This window comes from Durio zibethinus, chromosome 10 (genome assembly GCF_047325235.1).
Source record: "Durio zibethinus cultivar Kanyao isolate XHJ-2024 chromosome 10, ASM4732523v1, whole genome shotgun sequence".
NCBI lineage: Eukaryota > Viridiplantae > Streptophyta > Magnoliopsida > Malvales > Malvaceae > Durio > Durio zibethinus.
In genome coordinates, this window is record NC_143171.1 from 3331774 (window position 1) to 3351015 (window position 19242).

Consider the following 19242-nt stretch of genomic DNA (forward strand, 5'->3'; position numbering starts at 1 on the left):
GTCTTCTGATCGAATATATATATATATAAGAATTCATAATTTAATTTCTTTGATATATAATTATTTTAAAAAGTAATATTTAATAAATTTAAATTTTATTATATGTAAATTTTTTATTAATTTATTTTAAATTATAAATTTGTATAAAAATATAATAAAAAATGATACAAAAAATATAAAAATAATATAATTTAAAATTTTAATAAAAATTATAAGTAAAATTAATAAAATTAAAAAATATGTAAATTAACAAATATACCTAAAACTACATAAATTATTATGTTCATAAGTTGGCATGAATGAACAAGAAGACGTAGAAATGATCAAAAGACAAATTATTCCTTACAGTTTGTGAAAGGTCAAGTCATGGTTACTGCTAAACATTGGTTCACTCGATAAAAGAAACAAAACGTAGTCGAATAATATGATGAAGCCAAGCCATGAAAAAGTAAAAATAAAATCATCTTTTTCATTTTGGTGAAAAAGTATAAAGTTCAATCAAACTTTGTTTTTCCTTAATAAATTGTACTAATGCTATTTTTAATTTAATCTAAATATAATATTTTATTATGATTGTAAAAAAATAATAAATGAATTAAATTATTAATGATTATTATGTATAGGTTTAACTTTATTTCGGAATTGGGAGTAAATTTTTAATTAAAATATTCTTATTTTTCACGTGTCAGAAGCTTGAACCCCCCGTGTACGCAATGATTGGATTTCAAGACACCACGTAAGCAAATCTGACGGTCTCTCCCCCACTTGCCAAATCAACGGTTAAATAAAATTTTAACCAATTATCTATTTTTTTAATAAAGAAATGTTTTAATCATTTACTCACGCCATTGCATCTGGACCGTCCGATGCGTTTTGATTAAAACAACTCCTGCTTTAAGAAAATATCATCACTGATTAAAAAATGGCTATAAAAATTCTAGAAGGAAGACGAACTCGGTCAGTTGATTGTCACAGTAGAGGGAGAAACCTAGAGAGAGAGAGAGAGAGAGAGTAAAGAAAACAAATGGAGATGGGTGAGAGATAGTAAATTTTTTTTAGGGTTTCCCATTTTTCCCTTCAATTTTTCAATTGACTAAAAATTTTCATTCTCTCCCTCTCCGGTGTCCACTGTGTTGAATTTTACCGTCTTTTTTATCAGTGAATTCAACGTGTATTTATTTTCCCTGAAAAAAGCTGCGAGTTTTCGTTTTCCTGCTGTGAAACACTTGGTTTTGTTTGATTTTCCGGTTAAACTTTTTTTATGATTCTTGTTTCGTCGGTAATAGCGTTGAAATTACCGTTTGATCCTTTGCCGATCCCGGATTATATCTTTGAATAAAAATCGAATCACCGGTCCAAAAATTTTTGAGCTTCTGGCGGTCGTTCAGTTCTGTAATTTTCTTAATAAAAAGATTGGGTTTTTTTTTTTTTCTTGAATAAAAGATCGAAAAATTTGGTACTTCTTCGGCTTTTGTGTCTTCGGTGACTTTGGTTGGACAAAATTTGAGGTGAGAAAAGGGTCATAAACTGTAGACTTAAAAAAACAGTATTAGGAAAAGACCCATTTGATTCGATAAAACTCTAAACCCACATAAATTAAAAATATTTTTTAAAAAACTCCACGATGCAACAAAAATTTTTTTGGTCGAAATCAAGGTCCATAATGCAATCAATTATTAATTACCCAAAAGCAGCTAATGTATATTTTATTAAAATTCACGAGGAATAAGCCAACAACATAACTAGTTATCAGTTTTCTCTTACATTTTGAACTTTCTTGGCTCTTTTTTTTATTATTTTTATGGGAGGTCTAGTGGTTTCTTGGAGATTCTCAGTAAACAAACGGAAAAATATCGAAAAAAGAAGAAAGACCCAGAAAAGTACCTGGTTTTCTGATTATAGATTCGTCATCTGAGGGGGGTTTGGTAATCTTCTGGATCTCGAAAATTTAAGATTAAGAGGAGAAAATATGCGAGAAAAGGAGAGGAAAAAGAGAAAGAAAGAAAAAGAAATGAGGGAATTGTTGAAAAAGAGCCGTTAAGAGAGGGGTAGTGGGAATTTAAAATTTATGGGACGGAGACTTAACGGCGTTACCCTTGGATCCTTTTTTGTCACCACTTGTTTCCAAAAAGTTAGGGATGCCCCGATGGGGAATTTTGGAATCTTGATTTTTGAATGAGACTAGCCGTTGGACAGTTGGAAGTTGGGTTGGGTTGGGCTAAGATTGGTCAGTTGCTATGGGCTTTTTAACTAACTGCTTGATCTTTCCAACCAGTGTGCAATCTTTTTGAAATGATCCCTATTTATCCTTCATGTATGGTCGAAATTTAAGTATTTTATGAATTTTCATTTCTTGTTTAATTTTTTAAAAAATTTGGGTGAATTTTTGGATTTGAACGGATTATACAACTCTTAAACAGATCTAACCATGAGTTAAATGAAAATATAAAGAGAAAAAAACATTTTCATTTCAAAGATATCATTTTCACGATACTTTAGCAATTAATTTTATGTTATACAAATTAATCTATTGGTCATTATATATATATATATATATAACAAATTTCATTATATATTTTTCAATTATACAATAAAATAAAATTTTTTCTCAAAAATATCATCCCATCTTTTTAAAAATTAAAATCTTAAATCATCAATTGAATTCTAAGATATTTTTTTAAATTAGTTAATATCATAATCTATAAAATACTCTTAAGATACTCTTAAAATTAAAAAAAAAAAAATCTTTAAATAGACAAAAAACCATGGGTAACAATATTTAAACCAACCGTATATGATAAACATGAATTATTCAAATAAAAATTTCATAGCTTTTGTTTATGTCACTTTTAACGATGAATACACGATATTTTTTAATAAAAAACGAAAGAATAATTCACTCTGTGCTCACCGCACGGCTCCGTATTTAATCAAAATAGTTAACGTTAGCTTATGTTGTTGGACTTGGGCTCTTGGCATCTGTTTCCCATCAATGTGGATTGAGCAGCAATCAAGTATTATTTTTTCATATGGTCCTACCTTTATCCTTATTTAACTACAAATCGAAGGGAACCACGAGTTTTCTGAGGGCTTCTTAGGCGGAGATTGAGATGAGATGAGTCGGCCTTGGATGTAATAAACAGAAGAGAATCATCTTGATTGTTAAGAGCCAAGAGAAGGAAAATGGGTAAAATCAACGAAATTTAGGACTTTTCTTGAATACTATCATTTTTAATGGTTTAGATTCTAGTAGTAGTTGTGCAATTTGATAAAGCATTGCTTGTTGAGTGGGAAGTTCATCTTCACATGGAGCAAATCAATCAAACATTGATTGTCATCATCATCAAGAATATAAGAACAAAACAAAAAAATAAAAAGAGACCCTCCCTCTTTACACTCAGTGATGAACTATTGAACTACAACTTGTGATCAATCAAAGGAATGGTATATTGATTAGCAAATCATTTGAGGGGGTAGAAAATCATGTGCAAACAAGCAAGCAAAGCAATTCCTGAATCGGCTGTCTTTGTCCTTGTGCCAATCATGGTCTTAGTGATTACAAACCACAGGCTCTTGTTACTCTAAAAATGCTTTCTACTTGTGTCACGAAACGGAAGTTTAAGCTTAATTACCGTGTGATCTTAGTCAAAAAATTACCGTTCATATGTTTAAGTAAGTTTTTAATTAATTTTGTGTGATGCATTAATCGATTATGCCGTGCACTTATATTAAAACTCTGATTAATTTTTTAAGAGTTTAGAAAAAAATTTAAAAAAAAAATTAAGGTAAAAGTAGTATATTTACTTGATGGGTATGTACACTCACTCTTAAAACACATACCTTATATATTTTTTACAAAGACTTTCAAGATCTAAGTCTCTAATATTTTACACTGCTTTTTTTTGTTATCATCCATCTATCTATCTCTATCTATATCCAAATGAGAAGAAATTTTCATATTTATACTTAAGCTCCATTGACACTTACGATTTTAATGAATCTAAGTGTATGGTCATTAAAAATTTTATAAATAGTTCTAAGGTGCTTAGCCCCAACAAAGTTGGCTAAGGTCTTTCTAGACTCCCATTGATTTCAGGCTCCCTGTCGAGTCCTTGGGTTTGGAAGAGTCCGGCCAGAATGCCCGTACCTAGTGGGTTTCGGAGCCTTCTCCATCTGGATGCCACTTTCCCCGTAGCTAGAGCCTTCTAGAGGCCTTATCGTCTGGGAGCCACAGCCCGGTATTGTGCCCGTGCTTGGTCCTTCTAGAACCTTCGGTACCTGCGCACCTGGCTTGTCTCCATGCCTCTCTAGATCCTTTCGTGGCCCCCCAGCCTGGCAATCTCCAGGTGGTTTTAGGCACTTCCATACCTGCATGCCTGACATGTCTTTAGGTGGTTTTAATGTTACGGATTTAAGGAGGAATCTTGAATTTCAAATCGAACATAATAAAAAAATCATTGGAGTATAAAAAGGTTCACAACATTTTTACCTTGTAAGGTACTTTTTGTAAAATAAAATCGTGAGATCAGGGGGTCAGAACGGAAAATACTTCACAAGAGTGTGAACCGTGGCAGTCAGACTGATCTGAAACATCGGAAGGATGAATGCTCGGGTCCCGTAGCGCGCAGGTTCGGAGCTTAAGTCTCGACCCGTGACAAGTGGTATCAGAACCAGTCCTAAACCTTTCGATTCACGTCAAGCACCTCGAGAGAGGTAGACAGGGTGACCAGCCTCCGTGACGAGGGCATCACGAGGTTGGGTGCCGGAGAATGTCACGGACTTAAGAAAGAGTCCTGAATCCCACATCGAACATAATAGGAGGGTCATTGAGGTATAAAAGGGTTCACACCATCTCCGCCTTGTGAGGCGCCTTTTGTAAGATAAAACCGTGAGACCAAGGGGACCAGAGCGGATAATACCTCACAAGAGTGTGAACCGTGGCAAGTAGGTTGATCTGAGACGCTGGAAGGATGAATGCCCGGGTCTCGGAGCCATGCGGGTTCGGTGCTTAAGTCTCGACCCGTGATAAGTGGTATCAGAACCAGCCCTAAACCGTTCGATCCACGTCAACCACCTCGAGGAGGCAGACAGGGTGGTCAGCTTCCGTGACGAGGGCGTCACGAGGTTGGGTGCGGGAGAATATCATGAACATAAAGAGGAGTCCTGAATCCCATATCGAACATAATAGGAAGGTCACTGGAATATAAAAAGGTTCACACCATCTCCGTCTTGTCAGACGCTTTTTGTAGGACAAAACCGTGAGGCCAAAGGGAGTCAGAGCGGACAATATCTCACAAGAGTGTAAATCGTGACGGTCAAACTGATCTAAAACGTCAAAATGATGAATGTTCGGATCTCGAAACCGTACGAATTCGAAGCTTAAATCTCGACCTGTAACATTAGGCCTTTATCTGCCTGATTGCCTGCACCACATTCTAGGATGTCACAAGCAGTCCTCATGTCTGGCACTGTATAGCTCGCCACGAGTGTACTCCTGCACTCTGATTTTTAAAAAGCCTTTGTTCTCTTAGTACCACAACCCAACAAATCTTAAACACTATAATTAATTTTCTAATCATATTTTATATAATATAAAAAAAATTAAAGTACTAATGGCACTAATTAAGCCTTATCATCAATCTGATCATTTTACACTTGAGGGTCTCTTTCAGCCCAAATACAAAATAAAGAAGACAAATATCGAATGTCAAAAGGGTAGTAACTTAAAAGAAAAATATTAAGAGGTTAATAAATAATCAATAAGATCGAATTATTATATTATTAATCATTCAACCACTAAAAAAAAATTTTAAAAATTAAAAAATTTATTTAAAATTATAGTATTTGATTCGATTTGAATCAATTTTTTTATTCGATTCAAGTTAAATTCAGATATTAAATATATATTAAGTTTGAATCAAATATTAAATTAAGAGATGAAAAAAACAGAATCGAATCGAATTATATATTTTTTTAATTTTTATATATTATTTAAATTTTTATAAAATAAAAATAATAATTTTATATTAAATTTTATTTAAATATATTAAAATTTTAAATTAAAATAATATATAAAATTAAAAAATTAAATCAAATCAAAGTAATAAAATTCAGTTCGATTCTATTCAAATAAAAGTTCAATTTAAATTTAAATAAAATTGTAAATTTTTATAATATTATATAATATCTAAAAAAAATTAAATAGAATCCAATTTCAGCCAAAATGTTATTACCTTTATTCACTACAATCATAAATCGGCAAAAAAGAAGATATCGTCAATAGTTGAGTGAGCTGCTAATTTAATATTATTAAATTTGATTTTAAAATTAAATATTTTAAATTTTAATTGTAATTAAAAATAAAAAATAAAAATTATTACTTTATATATGATATGCAAATTTAAAAAATAAAAAATTATAGATTTTTACAGCAAACTTTAATGTACCATGTAAACTCATGTAACACATGTTAATGGCACTATTCTTATAAGAATAAGATATTTTTGCCTTATTCTTTTACATATATCATCAAACAACATAGTTATTCATCTTGTATTTAAAATAACTTTATTCCCTATTTTCTAACCTTTCTTTATGCTTCCTTGAACATCTTGCTCCTTTTAGCTTTTGCAACAATTTTGTCTTTTTCTATCATGATTCAGCAATACAAGTAATTATAAATTCTTATTAAAAGAACTTGGATCCATGTCCATGACCAAACGAACTTGCCCCGTTGTTAATAAAAATTTTTTTATAAATGAAATCATGATTTAAAAATAAAGAAAATTACAGTTTTCAAAATGATTGAATATCAACTTTTAAAATTGATTGTATAAATCAACCCACATTAACCTTAGATTTATTGTAAAAATATTTTCAATAATTGTAAAATAAAACTTGTTGAGGAAATTATTTAGGTACATATTTTGAAGCATCAGCTTCCCTCAAAAAATATGAAAAGAAAAAAAAAGTGAATTATAGTGATAAAAAGAGATTTGCTATTTAGATTGAAATGCTCTTACGATATTCGTAAAATTTAAAAAATATCTTAAGTCACTAATTAGTAAAATCTCTTTATAACTATATTTAAACCAATTGTACATGACAAATATCAATTATTCAAAGGAAAATTTCGCTGCTTTTGTAATTGAAGCTAATCCAATTTTGTAATGGTTCTCTAAAGCAACTCCCGCTTTGAACCCCGAAGTAACGAAATTTTGAACTAAAATTGTAGGGACCAACAATATTGTTGAACCCTCCAAAAATTAATGTATACCGCTTTTAGCAGCGTACACACGGTATTCTTTAGTAAAAGGCGAAAGAATAGTTCGCTTTGTGTTCACTGCACGGTTCCATATTTGATTGAGGGAGTTCATATTAGCTTATACTGTTGCACTTGGGCTGTTGGCCTTTCTTTTTCATGAATGTGGGATTGAGCAGCAATTAAGGATGAGCTTATTTTTTCATATGGTCCTACCTTTATCTTTATCTAGACTGCAAATCAAAGGGGATCACAGTTTTCCCAGGGCTCCTTAGGCAGAGATAAAGATGAGATGAGTCAGCCTTGTATGTAATAACCACAAGGGATGATCTTGATTGTTAAGAGCCAAGACAAGAAAAGTGGGTAAAATCCAAGAAATTTAGGACTACTTCTTGAGTACCATCATTTTTAATGGTTTAGATTCTAGTAATAGTTATGCAATTTGGTAATGCATTGCTTGTTGAGTGGGAAGATCATCTTCAAATGGAGCAAATCATTCAAACTTTGATTGTCATCATCATCAAGAATCCTAAGAACAAAACAAAAAAATGGGACCCTCCCTCTACACCCTCAGTGATGAACTGTTGAACTACCACTTTTTGATCAATCAAAAGAATGATATATTGATCAGTAAATCATTTGAGGGGGCTGAAAATCATGTGCAGACAAGCAAGTAAAGCAATTGCTGAATCGGCTGGATTTGTCCTCGTGCCATTCATGGTCTTGGAGAGTACAAACCACGAGTTTTTGTCACTCTGAAAAACGCTTGCTGCTTGTTTGTTTGCTGCTCACCTGGTGCCAACACCAACTTTCTTTTCTTTATGATGCGATCATCAAATATATTGTTTAATTATGTCTTAAACAATATAATTAATTTTTAATCATATTTTTATATAATAATTAGGCAAATAAAAAATTTAGTGGCTAGAAGTAATATAGAAAAAGAGCTAATGGCACCGAATTAGAGGCCATGAAGCCTTGTCATCATTCTGATCACTTTACAATTTGGGGTCTCTTTCAGCCCAAATAGAAGACAAATATATAACATCAAAAGGGTAACTTAAAGAAGAAAAATTAAGAGGTTAATAAATAATTAATAAGGCCAAATTATAATTATTAACATTCCACCACAGTATAAAGCCAGCCAAACATATCGTTGAAAAAACTATTAATTTAATAGTATTGAATCGATTTTAAAATTAAAAGTTTTGAACTGAAATTTCAACAATAATAAAAATACAAAAATAAAACTATTACAATCTATTATTAAGTTATATCTTAATATATATTATATTACTATTACAATCGATTTATAAAATATTATTTTTAATATAATTATATTTTAATTATATATAAATGTAATATTTTAAATTAAAATATTAAATAATATTTTATTAATATCATATATATAATTAAATAATAAAAATATATTTTATCGAGACAAATTCAACCGACAGGACTTCAAAATTTAATTTCACAAAATTGAATTTAAGTCAAAATCCAATGAGTTAAAGTATACTTTGTCATCTCTAACAAATTTCTGCCAAGTGGCTGGTTAAGATTTTCCGATGAAAATTGTTGTCAACTTTCCTGGAAGAAGCTTATCAACGATGAAGAGAAGATTTTTCCCAATAGAAAATTGTTAAGTACTATAGAAAAGAAGGAGAAAAAAAAAGTTGATTCGATCATTGACTTCTCTATTCCTTAAATATTTTCCGCGTAAATGAGTTATAACAATAATAATAATAATAATAATAATCAGAGAACGAATATTTCAACTCCTACCTTTCTTTCTTTTTTCCTTTCCTCAATTCCCTCCAATTTTCTCTTATCAATCATCTACTTTCATTTTTCTAAATCATTGTCTTCTGATCGAATATATATATATATATATATATATATATAAGAATTCATAATTTAATTTCTTTGATATATAATTATTTTAAAAAGTAATATTTAATAAATTTAAATTTTATTATATGTAAATTTTTTATTAATTTATTTTAAATTATAAATTTGTATAAAAATATAATAAAAAATGATACAAAAAAATATAAAAATAATATAATTTAAAATTTTAATAAAAATTATAAGTAAAATTAATAAAATTAAAAAATATGTAAATTAACAAATATACCTAAAACTACATAAATTATTATGTTCATAAGTTGGCATGAATGAACAAGAAGACGTAGAAATGATCAAAAGACAAATTATTCCTTACAGTTTGTGAAAGGTCAAGTCATGGTTACTGCTAAACATTGGTTCACTCGATAAAAGAAACAAAACGTAGTCGAATAATATGATGAAGCCAAGCCATGAAAAAGTAAAAATAAAATCATCTTTTTCATTTTGGTGAAAAAGTATAAAGTTCAATCAAACTTTGTTTTTCCTTAATAAATTGTACTAATGCTATTTTTAATTTAATCTAAATATAATATTTTATTATGATTGTAAAAAAATAATAAATGAATTAAATTATTAATGATTATTATGTATAGGTTTAACTTTATTTCGGAATTGGGAGTAAATTTTTAATTAAAATATTCTTATTTTTCACGTGTCAGAAGCTTGAACCCCCCGTGTACGCAATGATTGGATTTCCAGACACCACGTAAGCAAATCTGACGGTCTTTCCTCCACTTGCCAAATCAACGGTTAAATAAACTTTTAACCAATTATCTATTTTTTTAATAAAGAAATCTTTTAATCATTTACTCACGCCATTGCATCTGGACCGTCCGATGCGTTTTGATTAAAACAACTCTTGCTTTAAGAAAATATCATCACTGATTAAAAAATGGCTATAAAAACTCTAGAAGGAAGACGAATTCGGTCAGTTGATTGTCACAGTAGAGGGAGAAAACTAGAGAGAGAGAGAGAGAGAGAGTAAAGAAAACAAATGGAGATGAGTGAGAGATAGTAAATTTTTTTTAGGTTTCCCATTTTTCCCTTCAATTTTTCAATTGACTAAAAATTTTCATTCTCTCCCTCTCCGGTGTCCACTGTGTTGAATTTTACCGTCTTTTTTATCAGTGAATTCAACGTGTATTTATTTTCCCTGAAAAAAGCTGGGATTTTTTCGTTTTCCTGCTGTGAAACACTTGGTATTGTTTGATTTTCCGGTTAAACTTTTTTTATGATTCTTGTTTCGTCGGTAATAGCGTTGAAATTACCGTTTGATCCTTTGCCGATCCCGGATTATATCTTCGAATAAAAATCGAATCACCGGTCCAAAAATTTTTGAGCTTCTGGCGGTTGTTCAGTTCTGTAATTTTCTTAATAAAAAGGTTGGGTTTCTTTTTTTTGCTTGAAGTAAAAGATCGAAAAATTTGGGACTTCTTCGGCTTTTGTGTCTTCGGTGACTTTGGTTGGACAAAATTTGAGGTGAGAAAAGGGTCATAAACTGTAGACTTAAAAAAACGGTAGTAGGAAAAGACCCATTTGATTCGATAAATTTGATTGGGTTTTTTTTTTTAAGAAAAATCTATAGAGAAGACAGTTTGACTTTAATTCTGATTCAAAAAATTATTGGATTCAATTAATACCTTTCCAAATTTTGATCTTGTTTTCAATTATCAAACTCAATTGATCATTTCCTGATTTGGCGGTGAACTGCGAGACAAAGTAGCCATTTCGACTTAAAAAAAGGATTTATGGAGTTTTAACGTTGTTTACAAAGATGGCATTTTATTATCCTGGTTTTCCATGGTGGTTTCGGGGTGGTGGAAGTAAAGAGAAACAGCCTGTTTCAAATGGGTCTTCTTTGAATTCTCTAAATTCTTCTTCTTCTGACTGGGGGTTGGGGTTGAGAGAGTCTGAACCTGTTAAATTCCAAACAAAAATAGCCCCAACGAAGGGAGAGGGAAAGTGGCAAGGTTGTGAGGAGAGGGGGGTGGTTGATAAAGAATGTGATATTGTGGTGGTTCCATCAGACGGTGTTTATTTGTCTGTATTTGAACCAGAAGGCCCAGAATGGTCCATTGGGTGGGAAGAACCCCACGGTCCTGGTTTTCAAGATGATGGTGGATTTGCTGTGCTGGTTCCTTCTTATAGACTTGGATGCAGGGAACTTGTGGAGGGTCCCAATAACCAGCTGTTGAGTGCAATGAAGAACCTCCCAAATGGTTTCTCTTCTGGTAAGAGCTTATTCCTATATAAATTTATTTAATTGCCTTTTCATTTCTTAGACTTAATTTTGATTGATTGTGGATTGACACCAAGAATCAGCTTTTTAGTGCAACTATTAAAAATTTAACTTCTTCATGCCTTTTTGTGCCTGACTGCAAGCTTTTGTTGTCTCTACTTAACAGAAACATCACTGTTCTGTACTTTGAAGCTATTGTGACAAGTATAGTTTAACTGGAATTTTGCTTTGTTTTTCTAGAAATCAGATTCCTTAAAACCCATTTTACAACTTAACATCATAAATCAATGCTATATCGTATTGGTCACTGCAAACATTCCTTGCAGCATACATCACTCAAATTAGAGAAAGCCTCAATGGAAATTACGGGAAAAGTGACTATTTGCAGCCTGTAGTTTAGTTCCTCTAAATACGGGAAAAGTGTAACGGGATGTGTTTTACCATGCAGAACTTCTTTTGCATCCTTGTTATATATATATTTTTTTCACGGTGAACGTCCTCTTTATATGCGTGTTATGGTGGGGATGGGAGGAAGACATAATGCCAAGACGAAAGGAATAAGATATTATGAAGTATTCATTCATGCAACTTGTTGGTATGTTTCAAGAGAACTTTGCAGGATCAATTTTCAGAGTGAACTATTACTGCTGCCATTTTGTTGCCATTCTTCCTTCCAACGTAATTGTTGCTAGCTTCTTCCTGAGTGACCCTTTGTAGTTTTAGGCGGCAATTCATATTGGACCTTGCATATACTATATGATTCAGCTTGCATATACTTACAAGTTTATCTGGAGCTGGTTGGTAGCACTGGATGATATTGCTAACATTGTCAATCACAACTAACAGTTAACTGTCTGTGTAACTAGCCTTCTATGGTATAGGATGAGGCTTTGGACTCATCATCTTATCTCTTTTAACTCTGTTGAATTCCATAATGCTGGTCTTACTTGTGAATTGTGAGTTGGGTGTTTCTGAGCTTTTAAAAGATATTTATATATATTCTTTTGACAGAAAATGCTGGGTGTTTCTTGCCAGTTGTCATTAACTTTGTTGCTCTTTTACATGGGCCTAAGATTTTTCACACATACTTAATTTTTCGTTGCCTTTTGGTTAAAATATGCAGAGGGAAGCAACTCTGTGCGGCAGTGGTTTTCTTCTTTGCAGAACTTCTGAAAGCCTAGAAGTTTTTGACCGAGTGACCGTAGATGAAGTTTCTGTAAATATTTCGGCCAGGGGTACTCTTGAAGAAGTAATCTTATAATAGTATCAGAGTAATGTAAAAAAAAAGAAAGAAAAAAAAGTGGCAGGTAATGGTAGAGATGAGGATCTGCTTCAGCTTCTGGTAGAATGCAGATGGTTAACATCCATGGAGAATGGAGATGCACCTGAGGATGTGTACGCTCTGCTTCAAGATGAAGAACACAAATGTTCCATGGATGTTATTTTCTTTTGTTAGTCATCCTTCCTGCACACATTCAGCTGAACTGATCAGTGGAAACACGAAGATATGGTGATAAATTTTGTTTTTGTTTTCTGTAAATACTATTACTGTGAATGTGCAAGAAATGATCATTGCTTCTTGCTTATATTGATCTTTTCGATATTGTTTGGTTTGCGTTTCGATGCAGTTTCATCTGTCAATTAGACTCTTAACCCCTGGCCAAAAAAAACGATCTTTATTCCATGATTAGTGTTTTCACGTTCATCCCCAAATACAAGAACGTACGACTTTAATCTTTATTTACGCATCAACATTCAATTTAAGGCCAGCCTTTCCGCTTGAGTTGAGAATATGAGAAAAAGATAAGTTCATGAGCATTGCAAACAGGTGTCACTTTCCATCCTTTTTTTGACATAAAAATATTCCTGGAAGAAAGTTTCTTCTGTTGCTGCTTAGGCGGGTCCTCAGAGTTGTTCTCCTGCCACTTTTTCTCCCTCAACAGCATCCCAAGCGGTGAACGAGGTCCACATGGTTCTGTAATTCTTATCAATTGCAATAAACAAACGAATCCCTAATCTCATTCCATCATTTAAAAAAAAAAAAAACACAACTGGAAATGAAGGTGTTGTCCTTGGTTCCCATAGCATAGTGGGGCTTGACTCTGGACCACCAGAGTTGCGGTTGTTAGATGTTCAAATCGTGCAGTGATGAAATCAATTCTAGCTGCTTGCTGTGATCACATGAAGATCCTGCAGTTTTTGCCATAAAGCTTTGAAAAAAAAAAAGGAGTTCTGGAGAGCGTGCGTCATATGCTGTCCCAAGTCTTCCCTTTACCATTCAATGTCTAACCCCACATTACCTTTGCATTGGCAATGACGCCTAATGGCTTTTACCCCAAGCAATGATTCAAGTAATCGTTGATAAAGTATTCTTAAGAGCATGCCTTTGTCTGGAAACAAAAGTCGTGCTTTAGGGGTTTGCCTGTCAAGGCCCTCCACTTACTCTCAGTTCTTATCTTTTGTGCATTCATGCATGCAATGACAGCCATGATTCAAATTATTGTTGAAAAATTGGAGGTTGATGCTGCCAACCAAGCCTGTCATCATTTTTTTTAAGATTTCACCTTCTTTTCCTTACTATAACTTTATTGTTTTTCATTTGGCCAAAATCTAGCCATGGAGGCCTAAAGGACAGTTACCCAGAAATGCCTAAAAGTGGTGCTTCAATTATCTAAAATGGGTACCCTCCAAAAATATAACAGAACTACCAGTCGTTGATTAGGGCACCTAATTTTGATCTTCAAACAATCTCTATTAAAAGCATCTTTCATTTTTTTTTCAAAGGTATAAAAGAAAATACAAAAGCTGTTTAGTCTTTAGCACGAGATTCCAAGCCGGTGAGAGACTGACAGATTACTTAGCTTAAACAACTTTTATTGTTTCCCACAATTTAATGAAAATGGAAAGAGTTGGTTAAAGGAAAGGATGTAAGCATCCTAATTCCCAAAGCAAAAAAGCAGAGAGTCCTGAACACCCTGGTAAAAGACAACATGCCACGTGGAGATACACAACTGGCTGAAGCTTTTGAACTGGTTTTTTAAAGGTACAATGCCACTTTCATGGCTTATTTTAATACAAAGAAAAAAAGAAAAAATAAGACTTCATTGCTTTAACAATATATTCGGGCGAAGTTTGCTCCCCTCCATTATCCCATAACAAAAAGCAAAAACACAGATTTCTTTGTTGCATGTTTCCGTGTCAAAACTAAGAACTTATTTTCTTCGTTTGTTTTTTTTTTCTTCTTTTCCTTCTGTTATGCCTTATCGGCTTCCATGTCCTGTCTTTGTTTTATAGAGTGATAAAGAGAGTTTTGCATGCTTTTGGGGTCTTAACAGAAACCAAGAAAAGAGATCTTTTTTCTACATGTTTTTGGTATTTCAAGAGAGAAAATCAAAAGGAAGATAAAAAAAATTTAAAGGATTTGAAAAGATGTTGCAAAGAGCTGCTAGCAATGCATATTCATGGTGGTGGGCTAGTCATATCAGGACAAAGCAGTCCAAATGGATGGAACAAAACCTTCAAGGTAGTTATGTTTTTCCTTGATGTTTGTTGAAAGTGCATATAATAATTTCTGGGTTTTTTTTTTTTTTTTTATGAATCTCTTTGCTTTTCTTATTTCAATGGATTTTTAATTTATGAATGAAAAAGCTGAAATTTGGGTATGATTTTCCAGTCTTTTCTGATAATGTTGATGATAAGTTTTCATACGATAATACATCGTATATGCAGTTAGACAGATGGAGCTTCATCATGATCCAGCATCTTCATTGAATATTCTTCATTTAAATATATATATATAATATTATTTATATTTTCTTCCACAAATAGATAATGCAATCTCCTAGAACAGACAGAATAATATTTATTTATTTATTTTTAAAGCCTAGGACTTTATGTTTTCTGATCATGAAATTTTTTAGTAAGGTTTTTAGATTGAAATTTATGAATTAATTTAGATCAATTGCAAGACTGTAATTTAATCAGTCCATGATCTACCTAAGGTTAAATTTTGATCCAATTTCTATTTCCATGTTATTGAAATTGTAATACTTAAAATGGAAATTTTTGAAAAAACAAAGAATCCATCCCATAAACTTACTTTTCTAGCACTTGCATTCTGATTATATGAAATTTTTTAGCTTTGAAACACTCAAGCTGTATCTGTTTGATTGGGAAACCATCTAAGAAAATACAATGGAAAATGCAGATATGGAGGAAAAGATAGCGGCTGTGCTTAAACTTATTGAAGAAGATGGAGACTCCTTTGCCAAGAGAGCAGAAATGTACTACAAAAAGAGGCCAGAACTGATCTATTTTGTCGAAGAATTTTACAGAGCTTACCGTGCCTTAGCTGATCGGTATGATCACATATCAACAGAGCTACAAAATGCAAACAACACAATTGCTTCTGTTTGTCCTGAGCAAGTCCAGTATGCAATAGATGATGAAGACCAATATGGCTCACCGAGATTCCCAAAGAAGCCTTCAGAAAACTCGCAAGGCAATATCCCCAAGATTCCGGAGCTTCCCGTCAAAGATTTGAAGGGTTTAATAACATCAGCCACGAAGAAAATGCAACATAAGAAACCAACAAAAGCCACTACCGTTGCAGTTCCTAAATCTGGTTTGACCAAGGCTGAGGGACTGAAGGAGATTGATAGGCTTCAGAAACGAATCCTGGCATTGCAGACTGAAAAAGAGTTCTCTAAGGGCTCTTATGAAAGTGGGCTGGCTAAGTACTGGGAAATTGATAATAAGATCAAAGAAATGCAAGAGAAAGTTTGCAGTTTGGAAGATGAATTTGGTGTAGGTGGGGTTATTGAAGATGATGAGGCTCGAAATGTGATGGCTGCAACAGCTCTAAATTCATGCAAAGAGACATTGGCTCAGCTGCAGGAGAAACAGGAGACATTAGTCATGGAAGCAGAAGTGGAGCAGAAAAGGATCAAGGAAGCCAGGGAGAAGCTGGACACCCTCAAGAACAAGTTTCTCTTGAATGAAGTCAATCGGGAAAAACCATCTTCAGGAGATGAATCAGGAATAGCAGCAGCAAAGTCTAAAAGGTTAGAAGAAGCGGGTGATACTAGCCAAAAGAGAAAGGACATGGAGTCCTCGAGGGAGAAGATCAAGGAGCAGTTTGAGGTTGGCCTTGGTGAATCTTTGACTGTGACAGAGATGGCGGAGAAGATTGATGAACTTGTGAACAAGGTGATCAACTTGGAAACTGCTGTCTCATCTCAGACAGCTCTTATCCAGAGACTAAGAACAGAGACTGATGAGCTGCAGACACAGATTAAGACGTTAGAAGATGATAAAGCCACACTGATTGATGGTAAAAATGATTTGAGGAACAAGCTAAGGGAGATGGAGGAGAAGTTGCATGAGATTCAGGATTTGAACCAGAGTGTTGAAGACCAAAACAATAATCTCCATACTCATTTTACCGAAGCACATGGTAATCTTGATCACCTTTCAGAGAAAGTACATAGTACGATGCCAGATGAGGAACTCCAAAGAGAGAAGAGCTCTTCTGTGGAAGTCAAATCATCAAAGGAGAAGGAGATCAAAGACAGTGACAAGATGCCGGAGAAGGTGAAAGCAAGCAAGGAGTTTGAGGTTGCTGATGCATCAGAAAGAAAGAACTCTCTAGCTGAAGTCCAATCTCAAAAAGAGTCTGCAGAAAAAGTTAGAAGGAATCTGGATGCAAGTGATGGCTGCAAAACTCAGAAGAGTGCAAAACAAGAGATGGTCGTGGTCTCAGGTTCGGTACAGAAAGAAGAGGACTCGCTGTTTAAAGTTGAATCGCCAAAAGAGTCAAAAGAGAAGGGAGAAAAACTTGATCACGATTATGGTTTTACAAAGGGTGGGGATGCGAAATTAGAAGGGAGGGAGGATCCGAAAGAGCATGATTCCGTTACAACTTCTACAAATGAAGGAGGTGTTAGCCACGAAACTTCTAAGCCTTCAGAGAAATGTGAAAACCTGATAGCAGAGGACAAATTTGATGAGCGAGCTTCTTCACAGACAGTGGACACTCCTATGAAAGTTGAATCAAAAGAACAGGAAAGAGGGGAAGAGGATGAGCCAGACTGGAAGCAGTTGTTCTTGAAAGGAATGGAAGACAGAGAGAAGAATCTATTGATGGAATATACTACAATGCTTCGGAACTACAAGGATACCAAGAAGAAGCTCATGGAATTAGAAGCAAATAACCAGAATGGCATGTTTGAGACAATGTTGCAGCTAAAGGAACTGAAGAGCAGTAATTCCCTGAAAGATGAAGAGATTCGGTCCTTACGTGAGAAACTAAGCCTTTTTCAAACAGGCCTGGGTGAAAACAACAATACTGATCAATATGTTGAAACTAGAGTAAGTTCTGAGAAATCAATAGTTACTGTAACCTCAACAACTCCGCCACCAGAGAAAGAAGTAAAAGAAGACATTGGAGTGATGCTAATTGACCAGTCTCAACCTACTTCAGCAATTGAAGAGAAGTTCCGGATGAACATTGATGAACTGCTAGAAGAGAACTTGGATTTCTGGTTCAGATTCAGCACTGCATTCCATGAGGTACAGAAATTTGAAAATGGAGTGAAAGATTTAATGGCTGAGGTATCAGAACTTGAGGAAAGACAAAAGCAAGGTGGAAGTAGCCCTTCAAAATATTCACTAAAATCAGATGTGCGACCGTTATACAAACACCTGAGAGAAGTACAGAATGAATTGACTGTCTGGGTGGAAAAAAGTGTACTACTAAAAGAAGAACTGAAGAACCGATTTTCATCTTTGTGTGAGATTCAAGAAGAAATAACAAAGGCTTTGAAAGCAAGTGCTGAAGATGATGATTTTAAGTTCACAAGTTACCAAGCAGCGAAATTCCAAGGTGAGGTTTTGAACATGAAACAAGAGAATAACAAAGTTGCAGATGAACTGCAAGCTGGTTTAGATCATGTAACAACACTACAGCTTGAAGTTGAGAGGACTCTGGCAAAGCTGACCGAAGATTGGGGACTTTCTGGATCTAAGAGCCGTCATAGTGGCCAGCTCCAGCACTCAGATAGTCGGTCTGGAGTTCCTTTGAGTTCATTTATCTTTGGTGTCAAACCAAAGAAGCAAAAGACATCGATTTTTTCCTGCGTACACCCTGTACTGCATCGGAAGTACAATGGTTTAAGATCAGGAACTAGTAGCAATAGGTAAAAAGCTTGGTTGCTTGCTTGTGTTAGCTTATACTATTGAGTTTTTTTACCTTTTCTCAAAATGTTGTTTTCTTTCCTTTTAGTGATACTCTCACAGAAGGCAACACTTTTCCTTTTCTCATTTTGTTTATGAACTGGAAACGCATGTCTTCTGATGGCTGTAGATGTTTTATAGTCTGTAATTATCAACATAAGAGGAATATTTCGTTTATTTGTATTCTTCATGCACATTCAACCAGAAGCTTTAGCCAAATTGCCAACTTTTTTCTTTTTGATTCTTTGTCAGCGGCTCCAGGTTTGAGCTTTAAAGCGCATGTAGCAAGGAAATATGAAATGCAACGAAACTGATGCCAGCAGTACGATATAGCAAATACTATTTGACATGACTCCACTACTCAACAGGATTAGTTATTAATTATTTGACATCCAAAATATTTTAAGCGGTATGATTAGTTATTACATTGTGGGATGGAGAGCTGCTGCAGGCTCTAGATATATTCCTAGGGACATGTCTATCAAAGGTTTTATCTCTTAATTGCCCTATAGAAGAAAGAGATGGAAAAATAAAAGGTTGGAGTTAGTTCAAAGATGTAAGACTTTCAAACAAGATTCCCCTGAGATGAACTTTAGTTAAG

The 19242-nt window shown here is 33.6% G+C and overlaps 2 protein-coding genes and 2 non-coding genes across 5 annotated transcripts; 2 read left to right on the top strand and 2 right to left on the bottom strand.

Moving 5' to 3' along the window:
- Positions 1 to 2805: 2805 nt before the first annotated feature.
- Positions 2806 to 2920, bottom strand: LOC149516357 (U5 spliceosomal RNA). The gene has a single exon (XR_016346059.1). It is a non-coding gene; the product is annotated as a U5 spliceosomal RNA (small nuclear RNA).
- Positions 2921 to 7236: 4316 nt separating this feature from the next.
- On the bottom strand, positions 7237 to 7352 carry LOC149516358 (U5 spliceosomal RNA). Its single transcript, XR_016346058.1, has one exon. It is a non-coding gene; the product is annotated as a U5 spliceosomal RNA (small nuclear RNA).
- Positions 7353 to 10084: 2732 nt separating this feature from the next.
- On the top strand, positions 10085 to 12994 carry LOC111293041 (uncharacterized). 2 transcript variants are annotated; one of them, XM_089766451.1, is made up of 3 exons: positions 10085 to 11400; positions 11857 to 12003; positions 12532 to 12994. In XM_089766451.1, the coding sequence occupies exons 1-2, from the start codon at positions 10944 to 10946 to the stop codon at positions 11967 to 11969; spliced, it is 570 nt and encodes a 189-aa protein (XP_089622577.1). In that variant the 5' UTR covers positions 10085 to 10943; the 3' UTR covers positions 11970 to 12003; positions 12532 to 12994. The 2 variants fall into 2 exon arrangements, with proteins under 2 accessions (XP_089622577.1, XP_022741479.2); XM_022885744.2 differs by lacking the exon at positions 11857 to 12003 and having other exon boundaries at positions 10093 to 11400.
- A 1279-nt stretch (positions 12995 to 14273) lies between these two features.
- Positions 14274 to 18818, top strand: LOC111292925 (protein NETWORKED 2D-like). Its single transcript, XM_022885564.2, has 2 exons — positions 14274 to 14931; positions 15616 to 18818. The coding sequence occupies exons 1-2, from the start codon at positions 14838 to 14840 to the stop codon at positions 18606 to 18608; spliced, it is 3087 nt and encodes a 1028-aa protein (XP_022741299.2). The 5' UTR covers positions 14274 to 14837; the 3' UTR covers positions 18609 to 18818.
- The last annotated feature ends 424 nt before the right edge of the window (positions 18819 to 19242 follow it).